This window comes from Aptenodytes patagonicus, chromosome 8 (genome assembly GCF_965638725.1).
Source record: "Aptenodytes patagonicus chromosome 8, bAptPat1.pri.cur, whole genome shotgun sequence".
In the NCBI taxonomy this organism is placed as follows: Eukaryota; Metazoa; Chordata; class Aves; order Sphenisciformes; family Spheniscidae; genus Aptenodytes; species Aptenodytes patagonicus.
In genome coordinates this window covers 24,768,980-24,781,785 of record NC_134956.1, presented here as the reverse complement: position 1 = coordinate 24,781,785, position 12,806 = coordinate 24,768,980, and the positions used below count along the sequence as shown (strand labels likewise).

Here is a 12,806-nt window from a genome sequence, read left to right as displayed (position 1 = left end):
CCAAACTGTCTCCAGGATAAGGAAGGGAAGAGAAGGTAAGCAGGGCTTTGATCACAGTATCTGACACAGCTTGACGAGATCCCAGTCTGGAGGATAATGGGGTTCTGTAACCAAAGAAATCACTTTATAGGTAGAAAATGGGAGTGTGGGTGACAATGCCATATGCACACAGGGAAATTTCAACTAGTCCCCATCTGGTTTGTAGCTTTTTGTAATTGCTGGTAGTTTGTGACTGTGAGAAATTCCAGGAAGGCTGGAAGAACAAAAAGAATTGATCAGTCTAAAAATAAGATGGTTTGTACTCAGTGTAAGATGCTCTCGGGAAGCTAGGGCAGCAGCATTACTGCTCTTCTGGTGAGATGTCTCTTTCTAGGATTTATTGTGCCATCGTGATTGTTGAACTAAGCTTTTCTCTGTCTGTGCTTCTCTCCTTTGCAGAAGTGGAGCAGATTGAAGCTATAGCAAAGTTTGACTACACTGGACGATCTCCACGAGAGCTCTCCTTTAAGAAAGGGGCCTCGCTCCTCCTGTACCATCGGGCATCAGAAGACTGGTGGGAAGGGAGACATAATGGTGTGGATGGCCTCATACCCCACCAGTACATTGTGGTGCAAGACATGTGAGTAAAGTGGTGTGCGTTGATCCAGGATGTTAAAATCGCTTACCTACACAAGGTCTACTTTAGCCACCTAAAATAGGTGGTCAGATTTTCCGAGGTTTAATGACTTTGGTGAGAAATCTGGACCTGTTCACATCTGCCTCTCCACGTATTGGCTCAGATTGTTTCTCATTCAAGCTGATAAAACCAAGCACTAAATACTGTACTTCAGTGTGCCTGAACCCCATCTATCATTGACTCCTCAAATTGGCATAACCCAGGTTTAATATTGGCCTTGCCCCCTGTGTACGTTGACCTGGCATTGTTCAGTGCCCACCTGGCCTGTAGGCAGATCCCAGGGTCCTTTGCAGATGCCGCTTTTGTTACAAGTACTGTACCTGGATTAATTAAAATGGCAGCTACAACACAGGGGGATATGGAGACGTGATGCTCACTTTTTCCAGGCTCCTGGTACTGTCTGAAGTGGTGGCCTTGGTCCAGCCCTTTGTTAACAAAGTCTGGAGCTGCTGGAGTGATGATGTTCAGATCCACATTGTGGCTGGGCCCTAGCCTCTCTCCTGGGGCAGAGCCCTGTTACTGATGGGGGTCGTCTTTTCCTAGGGATGATGCGTTCTCCGACAGCCTGAGCCAGAAGGCAGACAGCGAGGCAAGCAGTGGACCGCTGCTGGATGATAAAGCCTCCTCCAAGAACGACATCCAGTCTCCGACGGATCATATTGTGGACTATGGCTTTGGGGGAGTAATGGGCCGGTAGGGAAACTCTCATTTTCCTATGAACACAGAGGTGGTTGCTGTCATGTGCGGGGAGTCAGTGTGTGGTGTAGGGCAAGACAGAAGGGAAGGCTCCAGTAAGCACTGCAGAATAATATGAGCATGGAGGGAGTCTTCGTGTGCATTGCTAATGTAGATCTTAACAAGTAAAGAAGGTACAATGCTGTCCCTTTCTTGGCACTGGCTAAAATGTCTGTCTTCCCTCTTGCCTTAGCCTTCTGGAGCTGAAAGGCTTGAGTTTGGTTTGATCTGAACTCTCAGAGCTGAGCAATTGTCTTGCAGCGTGCAACCAGACACTTTCGATCTGACGGACAGTGACCTAGTCTTGTGATGGATTCTTTGCAGAGTGAGATTGAGGTCTGACGGTGCAGCTATCCCTCGCCGTCGAAGCGGGGGGGACACCCACAGCCCGCCCCGAGGGATGGGTCCTGGCATAGACACTCCTCCTCGAGCAGCGGCCTGCCCTAGCAGCCCCCACAAAATACCTCTTAACAGGGGCAGGATTGAGAGTCCTGAAAAGCGCAGAATGGCGACATTCGGCAGTGCAGGCAGCATCAATTTCCCAGACAGGAAGGCCTTGTCTGATGGCCACCCGCTGAGATCGACCTGTGGATCAACTAGACACAGTAGTCTCGGAGATCAGAAATCTCTAGAAGCAGAAGCACTTGCTGAGGTAAGAGGGTTGTGAAGTGGCTCTCGGTGCCCAGGGATCGAGAGGCTAAAATAAAAGTCACTGGGGTTGTGCTGCAGAGCCCCTTCCATCTCAACACACTTCAGAATTACAGTGCTGTTGTAGCTGCAGTGGTTTAAAGATAAAAATGAGCAGCCAACAGCTTGCCGGCTTTTCCAACTGTATCGGTTGGTCTAATAAAAAATACTGCCTCCTTCCACAAACCTTGTTTCTTCAAAACAATAGGCAGAAACATTCAGTCCACCACCGAAATGCACTGGCAGCTCTTACCTCCCACAGGGAGGGAAGCGCATTATCTTCATCTGACGTTCCATAAGGAGCTTAGGAGGAGGTTTGGATTTGCCAAATCAGAATTTGACTGATGCTCAGTGTTTGGAGAAAAGGCTTCAGGTTTGTTACTGGCTGTTTGTAGCTAGGACCTCAAAATGTTAGTCTAATCCCAATACGATGCCTCCAGCCATGCAGCATCAGTGTCACATTAGGCCATCGGTTCCACGGTGCTCGTTAAATTCATGTTACCTCCAGCACAGCTCGCAGGTCTCTCTCTACCACTGGCAGGAGGCCCCCAGTCAGGTATTGGTTAACATCTCGGAAAACGGTCCTTTCACGGAGCAGGCTGCAGAATTCTCCAGCCTCTCAGGGACCACCTAGTTCAGGCACAGTCCCTGCCAACATGTCCCAACAGCCGTGGGTTGGGCCGGTTCGGGGCCCGGGGGCTGGTAGTGCTGTGGACAGGCTGTTCAGCATCCCCTTTTTCAGCAGTTTACCAGCAGTTTGCTTCGTGCCACCCTCCGGCAGGAGCAGCAGCTGTGGGACGGTCGGTGATGCCCAGGCAGAGGGGTGCAGCTGCTAGGGAAGCTGCTGCCCACCACCTGGCAGCAGCTCATGTGCCACAGCGTTTGGCAGGCTGTTTTATGTAGAATCAGCTGCTTTCAGTGGGATAATTGATGATGATTGCAGAAAGGAAGAACTCTTACTGTCCTCTTTGCTTTTTCACCAGCCATGCTCCTTGTTCTCTTGCTCTGCAGCGTGCTACCCAGCTTCTCTGTCCATCAAGAGCTTGCGTTTGGTGTGATCAATTTGCAAAGTTACGGTCATAGCACAGCGCGTGCCCTGAGCGATGGCTCGAGCTGGGGCACCACGTCCGCCTTGGGACAGGATAACAACATGCACGAAGTCCCTGGGCTCGGCCGATGGGCAGTAGCGTGACACCACGCAGCGGTGCCCAGGGCCGCGTTCCCCAGGTGCAGTGCAGGGCTGTGGGGTCCGGGAGCCTCCAGAGGGACGGGTGAATGCTGAGGACGGAGCACAATATGCACAATTTTGGGGGGTTTTGGGTTGGTTTTTTAAACCTTGGAAAAGATTTTCACTCAGCTGATGTAAAGAAATACTTGCCTTGAAGTCTGTAGGACTGCTGGACTTGCTAGTCCTGAGGCTTAGCTCTGGAAGAATACTTTCACTCATTATCTGAACAGCTTAATAGAATTAATTGGAGCTAACTTGATAATTATTTCCCCTCTGCTGATCCTCTGAACATTATCTGAGGCTCACCAAGCATTTTGTATGCATTAGAAAATTAAGGACTAGTCTACACAAGGACAGTGAGGAGAGTTAACTAGAGCTACTTTTTAAATGATTGATTCAGTTGCCTTAAATCACTTTTCAGATGGTCTCTTTCTGAGTTCGTGGCCTTAATTCAGTTAAGGTGGATTTAAGTGAAGCCAGACTAGGGCCTCCCTATTTCTGAATGAGATGATCAGCACTACAGTTGTAGGCAATTTAGCTAATTTACTTTAAATGGGCACTTCTAGCTGAACTGGGTTCACCTTCTGGAGGATCTCTGTGGATGGACCCATGGAGGCTGTGCCTAGGAGTCACGACCCGAGGTGGGCAGGCGGTGAGGGGCTGGGGCCAGTCTCACCTCAGCTGCCTCCCCCGGCACAGGGAGAGGCCTTGTTGCTGCCTCTCTTTTATTTATGGCGAGCTGCCATTGTGTTGCACGCTCTGAATACATCCCTGTGCGTTTCTGCCCCACACATGCCATTGCCCTGTAGGCACAGGGACAGCAGAGGTCCCGTACATCTGATGGAGGCTACAGGGCCTCCTTTTTTGGGGAAAAACCAGCCTTAGTGCTGTGGGGGAGTATGGAGATATCCTGCCTGGTTGGAGGTGCAGACAGGCTGGCGTTCACTGCATTGCTCATGGTGCTCGGGGTTTGCTCCCTTTGGAGCTGGTGACCAAACTCCTGTTGACTTGGGAGACATGCGGCGCCTTTGCGTGGCCAGAGTTTGGGTTTTATATCTTCTCCTAAAGCTCCTGCTTTGCCTGGAGGCTCTTGTCTTAGGTCAGAGACACCCCCCCGCCACAGACACACATGCCAGGGTGGGGGGCCTCTCCACGGGGTGGAGTGCAGGAGAGCGGGGTGATGCTGTGGCATGGTGCTGACATCCCTTTGTTGGTGGCGTTCGCAGGACATCGAGAAGACCATGAGCACAGCGCTGAATGAGCTGCGGGAACTGGAGAGGCAGAACACAGCCAAGCAGGCCCCTGATGTGGTCCTGGACACGCTGGAGCCCATGAAGACCCCGCCGATGGGCGCCGCCAACTCAGAGCCTGCCAGCCCCCTCCACACCATCCTGATCCGGGACCCCGATGCCGCCATGCGGCGCAGCAGCAGCTCCACCACAGAAATGATGACCACCTTCAAGCCGGCCCTGTCAGCCCGGCTGGCTGGGGCTCAGCTGCGGCCCCCGCCGATGCGGCCGGTGCGGCCGGTGGTGCAGCACCGCTCCAGCAGCAGCAGCAGCTCGGGGGTGGGCAGCCCTGCCGTCACCCCCACTGAGAAGCTCTTCCCCAGCAGCTCGGCGGATAAATCGGGCACCATGTAGGCTGGAGCGTGGGGAACGCGGCGGGGAGAGCCAGCGCCTGGATGGTGGGAGCAGGGCCGGCAGCTCGGCAAAGGCTTGCTTGGCCAAGTGGGAAGTCAAAACCATGCTCAAAAGGAACCTCTCCAAAAGGGAACAAGTGCGTAGCCTAGGCCTGATGGTTGATTGTACATACGTGTGTGTGTATGTACGTATGTGTGCACACGCACCCCCATCCATGCAGAAACACTTCCCAAGCTTGCAGTCCTACGGCAGGAGGAGACGGTGGGTCTACGTGTTGGCACTGGAGAATACACGCTATATGTAGAAGTATATATTAAAAAAAAAAAAGTGTACAGAATTCGATGACTTTTTTTAAAAAGTAGATTTACCTCAGAAACTGGCTCTGAAATGTCCTCTCTAGAGATGTTGGGTTAATTTGGGTTTTTTTCCAGGCTATTTGTGTGCGTGTGTGTGCGTGGAGGTACGTAGCAGCTGTGCGTCAAGCAATACAAGGCCAATCCTGGAATTTATTTTCTTCACCTCTTGGCATTTATAAAAAAAACAAAAAGGGGGGGGGGAGACACAGTGGGTTTTGTTCATTGCTGGCCTATGGAGAAGAGCTGGAAATTCATAAATGACAATGTGTGTCAGGCCGGCTGGAGTGTCTTTTCATCCCGAGATGCCTTCACGTGTGCTGTGACGCCCTGGCCAGCGGCACCCGCAGGAGCAGGGACAGAAAACGAGGCGTGCTCTGTTGGCTTCCCGCAGGGAGAAGGACGTAGCTGCTGCACCGGGGCACAGCGCTGCCCTGCCTGCACCGTGGGGTCCACAGAACTCTGATTTTCTTGAAGACTTCAGAATGAACAAGGACTGGTGACAAACCTGTGGTAAAGCATAAATACAGTAACTTACACAGTTTTGAGATGCTTCATTTCCCTTTCCCCACACACTTCTTTTTTTTTTTTCTTGTTTTTGTAAAAAAAAACCTAGTGGTATCTCAACAGATAGGACTAAACAGGCGAGGAGGCTTTGGTACAACAACGTTCCTTTATTTGAAGTTGCACAGCAGTACATGAGGGTCTTGATTCAGATTGCGTCGTCTTGCATGAAAAGCATGAGCCATATTTGACCATATCAGATGCGGAACCAATCTGATGGGGTGATATTTTGCACTTTCTGTACTGTACTATATAATACAACAGTTTGAGTTTATGCAAAAGAATCTACATTTTGTTTTTCCTCTGAACATTTAACCTAGAGAAAAAATATGCAGAAAGAGCTGGGGATTGCATGGTACTTTGTCTGATAATCAAGTCTCTTCTGTAAGCGCTGAATTCAAGACACTCTGTGCTTCTCCTGCAGTTTTTTTTCTTCCTGTACAGATTTCCATGCAATGACCCGTGGTTTAATTTGGTCACTTCTACATGATCACGTACAACCCCAGCGTGAAACAGGCCATCGTGTCTGAGCTGCATAGAAAAGCCACACTAACGGCTCCTAAATGTTCATCCTTTCTTCCCGCTATCTCTGATTTCTGCTGTTCTGTCTGTCCCTGGGCAAAGAAGCTAGCGAGCCCTCCTGCCTCACCCAGCAGTCACCTGCCCCTGCCCAGGGCTTTTGTTTGTTCCCCCCTTCATCTTCCTCTTCTCTCCAGCACCGCTGCAGACCCCAGCTCGCGCGTGGCTGGAGGAGCAGCCTGACTTCCAGAAGGCAGCGGAGGCGCGATCCTGCCGCAGCTCACGTCTCGGCTGGGGAGCTTGCCCGTAGTGCGTCCACGCGTGTTGGCGCGTGTCAGCCGCCCCGTGTCTGTGCGAGGCAGCCCGTACCTCCGCGCTGGCTGCAAACCCGGCGTCGCAAACCCGGCGGGACTGTCCCGGTGTTTGTTCCCGTGCCCAGTGCACACGCATGTGTCCCTTCCACGCACCCTGCTCCTGCCCGGCTCCTGCCTCTGCCAGTCTGTGTATATATTGCTGTACTTGCTTAAATGCTGGAAAGTAACTGTTAACATGTAAACTGTACAAAAAATAGGCTAAGATTAGATGAAAGCCAATGCCACTCACCAAATCTTTGCACTTAGTAGGTAGCTCAATGTAAAAATAAAACCCAATAATAATAATAAAAAAAAAATAAAAAAACAAAGCCGCAAAGCTAACCTTTCAGTGTACAGTGGGGGAGAAGTACTGTATGTAGTGATTCTGTCATTGTTCCTCTGTATAATGCTGTAAGGGGAAATGGTGTTTATGTACTTGTCTGTTAACATTGTTGACATTTGTAATTACCACAATTAGTTCATATTGATGTTTATTTTTCTTCAGAATTGTTCCCCCCTTTCCTAACTTAGGCTAACCCTGAGGTCAATGCCTCTGTCATTACGGGCAGCAGATGTTCAAACAGTCTGTCAGTCTGGTCTAGTAATGAACCAGCAAACGTGCTTTTAGGGGGAGGGAAGAAACCCATTTGGCACGAGAGCTGTGTATTCGTTGCCAGTAATATTTTTTTTTTTTTCCCATTTAGTTCCTGGAGAACATTCACTTTGCTAGTCTTCTGGTTTTTTTATATACTTTCAAAGATGACTTGATAGCAAAACCATGTTTATTAGGGTGTTTTTTTTTTCCCCTCCCTTCTTACTTTTGAAGATACGGTACAAGTTCCAGTGTCTTTCTATTAAATTATTGCCTTTTGTTTTCCTTTGTTTTGTTGTGGGTTTTTAATACAATTGTTTTCTTATCTTTAAGTGCCTTTTTGAGCACCAGAACAAATGCTTGGAGTTAATGTCCTAGGAGCTGTACACATCATGATTTCCTTTGTACAGTTGCGTTGTGCTGGGGGTGATTGCTTTTAAAGTCCTTTTTATTTTTTTTTTTTTTTAAAGAAAAGAAAACCAAGACATTTTGTTGAAGAATAAACTACCCCTTTTTAATACGGTATTCAAATTGTAGTTTTAACTACTGTAAATTTAAGGGAAGAAATGTATTTTTCTGTAAGCTAACTTGGCACAAAATTGAAACGTGTACATTGTAGGAGTATCATAACTGGAACCTGCTCATGTTTCATGAGTAACTTTACCCTGATCCTCGATACCTCTCTAAAGGTGTAAAGACTGTAGGCTTCAGAGAGTTCACAGAGCTTTCTCTGTGAAAACTTACGGTTGAGTCGCTGATGTGAGCGGGCGGTGGGAGCGCCCTCCCCAAGGGGCCACGCTCCTGCCTCCCACCGCCTCGCCGGGCGAGGGTCCGGAGGGACCGGCGCAGACGCAGCCCCTCTTTGGGGACGTGGCAGCCAAGAGGAGAGCGTCTTCACGGAGCAGTTGTTTCTCTGCTGTGCAGAGCGAGTGCCGACCTCCCGCTCGGCTCCTGCAGACCCCGCCGGGTCCCCGTGGACCTGCCCCGTCCTGTCCCGTGGTGCCGTGGCTGCCTCTGGGAGGGGCAGCTTGGCGCTTGCCCACCCTCCCCGGGGCTCGGCATCGCCTCCCATGGTGCTGACTCGAAAGCAATGGCACCCACGCCAATCTCTTCTCTGTACAGACTCTTCAGCAGTGTGCGCAAGTGTGTCGGTCCCCAGGGCGGTGATGGCAGTGCACTTTCTTCCTTAGGCTGAAGTACCCCTGGTAGGTGATTTTTGTAAACCCTGGACTGTGTTATTTAACTAGCAGTGTTGTGGTTTTCACAGTGCGGCAGTAGGTGTCCCGAGTCTGATCTGCTTCCGAGTGGCTGGGCTGCGTAGTCTGGTGGGGATGGGTTTGGTTACGACGGGAAGCCGTAGGAAACCGCTGGCTGGCTGCCCTTTGTAACGGTCGTCCTCCTCCTCTGGTGTTGTCTCTGTAACGTATGGTGAGATGCCGTTCAGCTAGAGTGTCTGAGTGGGTCCTCTGTCATGTATGCTGATGATGCTATGTAGATGAAGCCACTGGCTGGGTGTGGACTCATCCCGTTGAATAAAACTGCTTAACTTTTCTCAAAAACATTGGCTGTGGTTTCAGAATATTTGCTGCCTCCGGGAGCCGCGTGGGCCGGCACCCCTGCCTGCACCCCTGCCTGTGCCTGTGCCTGCACCCGTGCTGGCGGCTTCCCCATGCCTCGTCCCTGCACCGCCGGTCAGAGGCAGCGGCCAGGGTGCTCCTCCAGAGCCGCCGTGCAGCAGCGCTGCCGCACCTTCCCCGTGCCGGCGGGCGGCGGTGGTGCTGTTGGCCGTGACGCCGGGCTGCTGCTCCCTGGTAGCCGCGAGCCAGGCCTGCGGTCGCTCACCATGGCTGACTTTGTGTGTTCTGCTGTGTTTGTTTAGATGAACCGCTGAGAGCACAGATGGGCTCTTTCCTCTCAGCCCTGGGCATATGGTGAAAATACGCAGGGAAGAGAGATGTAGGCCAATTAAAAAAAAAACAAAACAACAAAAAACAATGCCTCCAAGGGGGTGTAAATTTACCCATTTCCATTGGTGTGGGAGGACCTGTGCTGATCTACACCAGCCAAGATGCACCCCACATTTCAGAGGTGTCGTTTCTTCTTTTAAATTTTACTTCAAATGCATTTAGGTAAAAACAACGGGAACGTTCTTCCATTTTATTTCGAACAAATCTTTGCCTCGAAGCTCACTGCACTGAAACCGCAGTAATTAAAGGCTGAGGAAGATGCTGTATGAGTGTGTTAAACTCCTCCTGGGGTGAGGGCTGGTGGGGAAGGACCGCTCTGTGCTCCCCCAGCCCCTGGCGCAGGAACCGCTTCCAGCCCTGGGTGCCGGCGCCTGTCTTCAGGCAATTAAATACCTTTGCAAACCTCCTGCTAGGTGAGAGGCCTTTGGGTGGTTTATCACTTGCCCACAGGGGAAGGCTGCCTCGGGTGGGGAATCGGGGTAGGTGAGGATGGCAGCCAAGGAGCTGCACTCCACGTCTGCTCTGGAGAGACCTCACTGTCACCTCCACAAGCGTGAGCTCCCTGTGACCTTGGCCTTAGGTCTGTGCCTTAGGAGGAACACCAGCTCAATAAGGCCAGGGTGACACTGAACAGAGACAGCGGGACCGCAGCACTGCGGGGGCCAGCGCCTGTGGCAGGGACATGCTCCCTCTGATGAGCAGCCTTTGTGCGGTGGGTAGGGGTGAATGCCCAAGAGGAGCTGGGCTGAGCATCCCCGCTGCCCCCCCTGCTCACCCTTCGTGTGTTTGGGGGGGATCAAGCCTTGATCTCCTGTCGCTGCTGCCACGTTTTTCCCCAACCTTTCACGCCGTGAGCCCCTCTCAGCAGTTCAGCACATTAGTGCTCACCGGTGCAGGAGTATTAGATTAGTATTGCTCTCGAAAAGCAGAGGGCAGCTTTGGCAGTGAAGCGTTGAAAGAGTAGGCTTGCTTTTCTTTTCAAAAGCTGATTACACAGACATTAATTATCACTGCAGGGTTGGAGAGGGGGACCACGACACGGTGCTCTTGCGTCTCTCCAGCTACTCACCGCGTGAGCCCATTCACACCCACAGGCTCTCCAGGGACGGAGATCTGCAATGACTCTCTTATTCTCACGTCAAAGGGTGTTTTTCTTCAGGGGTCGTTCCTCTCCTCCATCACCGGTCCCCCCCAAGCGGCTCTGCCCTGGAGGGGTCTACCTGCTGACCCCCCCCACCTGCGGACATGGCTCCCTGGTGCAGCCCCTCCAGGACCGGGGGCCCTGTGCCTCCATTCTCTGCCCACTGCTGTTATTGACAACTGCCCCCTCCCCACAAATACCCGCTGTCGGCTGCCGAGCAGCCAGAGCTGCTTCACCTGGTCCATGACAGGCCTGATGGAAAACCGAATCCAAGTGTCCCCTTCGCTGCTGCCAGCCCGCCATGTGGGGAACCCCCCCCAGACCCTGTTCCCCACAGAGGACGTGTCGCGCATGGCTCCAGGAAAGGGACGCGTGCCTGCAATGCACAAGCAATGTCAGACAAAAGCAGATGTCAAAATGAGCTTAAAACAAAGATGATTTAGTGCTCGCTCTGTGGCAAACAGGACAAGAGCGATTATCTCCTTCCAAAGGGAAGGAGCGAGGGAGGGGGCTTAGGGGGCCGCGCAAGCCAAGGAGACGAACAAAGGCCCCTCCTGCGGCGGCAGCGGCGGATCCCCACCGGGCACCACAGCCTTCGGGACTGGCCCGGCATTTGCTTTTAAAGAATTAACTAGAGCCAGCTAAGTGGATATGAAAACTGTGGTGAGCGCAGGAGGACATCGTCCATCGCAGCCCACTATGTGCTCGGCTCGTCCCCGTGCTGCCGCGGTGCAGCCGGCATCCTGCCGTGGAGGTGCCTGGGTGGCACAGCCCTGCCCAGCCCTGCCAGCTCCCAGCATCGGTCACCGCCTCGCCAGCGGCCCCCAGCCACGCTGGGTCACTCCTCACCCAGGGCTCCGCACTTCATGTGCAGCGCCTCGCAGCACAGCGGCTTTAACCCATGAGATTTACTACCAGAAAAAGTAAAGCAATGTAATTAAACAGTTTTCCTAATGCACATGCACTGCTGGTTTCATCAAAGGTCTGTCCTGTGTCCAAATTATTCTTCTGCTGGGCTCTCTCTGAGTTGAGAAGGTCCCCACAGTAACGCTGGTACTTAATGAGCCAAATGAAGCCTTTGTCGGAGAGTAAATGTCAACATTATCAGTAAATTGATAATTGATTTTAAATTAAAAGTCCCTGATCCCCAGCTCTCCTAACTAACACAGGCTCATGTTAAGCTATTTATCCTTTCTTCTGACAACAAGGCTTTTAATGCCGTAACTGGGATATTAAATGGGCACTGGGAGCTGTGTCCTTCATCACTTGGCTCCGTGGCAGGAGCTGACCTCCAAGGCCAGAGTGCATGCTGCCACGCATATGGCGCTTCGGCACCAAACAATGCATTTCACACTGGGGAACAATGTATTTGTAATGAAAAATAAAGGGTAACGTCCCTAAAGATAGCTCAGGACAGAACTAGTATGATAGGATATAGCTCTGTCTCATTACCCGCAGGATGGCCATCTTGACCCAATTCTGGGTAAACTTTGAATAGAAAAGGTTTTTAAATTTGCAGGAGGAGAGAGAGAGAGGCAATGCCCAGCACTGGCAGCAGCAGGACATTGCCTCTCCAGCCTGGGAGAGGTGTCACACCTCATTTTATTTGTCTCTTTGGAAACCTACAGGAACCAGACTAAATACCTGGAAGAAGCTGGCTTTGCAGAGGCCATCTGCTTAACAGTTAGAATGACAAGAACACACAGGAGGAAAAAAAACAAAACAAAACACAAAACAGCAACCACGGAGGCTGCTCGTTTGCAATGTACCGGACCGATGGGGCCAGAGGGGAGGCTGGGACCCGCCACAGCTGTGCAGGGCGAGCTGGCAGGCTTGTGTGCTTGTCCCTGGGGAGGGGAGGAGAGAAGGGGACACCCTGGTTTCCTAGTACCAGGAAATCATGGCCTTAAAGCGTTGGACATGATGCTTTGGAAGAGGGAAACGAGGCACTTTCTGAGCAACATGGCTTATATCAGAACTGGGGCATTGCCCAGTTGTCACATCAGGCTGCTCCTGCTGTCACCGCTGCGCAGTGGCATGGCAAACCTGCTCCGTTTGCCTTTTTGGAGCTATTCCGAGTTCTTCTTCACTGCCATTTGCGTTGCCTGATGCTATGGCTCCAGGTTTAAGGTTGGACTTCAGTTCCTGCGCTGAGGATATAGGCAGATTTATAAACTTACTTTTGTTAAGGCTGGTTTGGAGTAACAAACCTGCCGCCATGGTGGGGCTCACCGCAGGCTGATTTACCCGGAGCTGCTGGCGCAGTGCTGGCAGCCGGGCTTCGCTCCCGGGTGCCGCTCTCTCTCTCGGGGCTGCCTCCCGCTGCAGTTACTGCGAAGCTGGGTGGC

At 51.8% G+C, this 12,806-nt stretch overlaps 1 protein-coding gene across 3 annotated transcripts in view; it reads left to right on the top strand.

The window, feature by feature from the left end:
* The window catches only part of SRGAP3 (SLIT-ROBO Rho GTPase activating protein 3), a 134,699-nt gene extending 125,788 nt beyond the window's left edge, over nt 1–8,911 (top strand). For 2 of the 3 annotated variants that reach the window (XM_076346724.1, XM_076346723.1), the window contains exons 19-22: nt 439–619; nt 1,220–1,369; nt 1,736–2,063; nt 4,553–8,911. In XM_076346724.1, coding sequence (XP_076202839.1) covers nt 439–619; nt 1,220–1,369; nt 1,736–2,063; nt 4,553–4,969 — 1,076 coding nt within the window. In that variant the 3' untranslated portion in view covers nt 4,970–8,911. The remainder of the gene's footprint in view (nt 1–438; nt 620–1,219; nt 1,370–1,735; nt 2,064–4,552) is intronic. The other variant, XM_076346725.1, reaches the window with a different exon arrangement.
* Nucleotides 8,912–12,806: the final 3,895 nt, after the last annotated feature.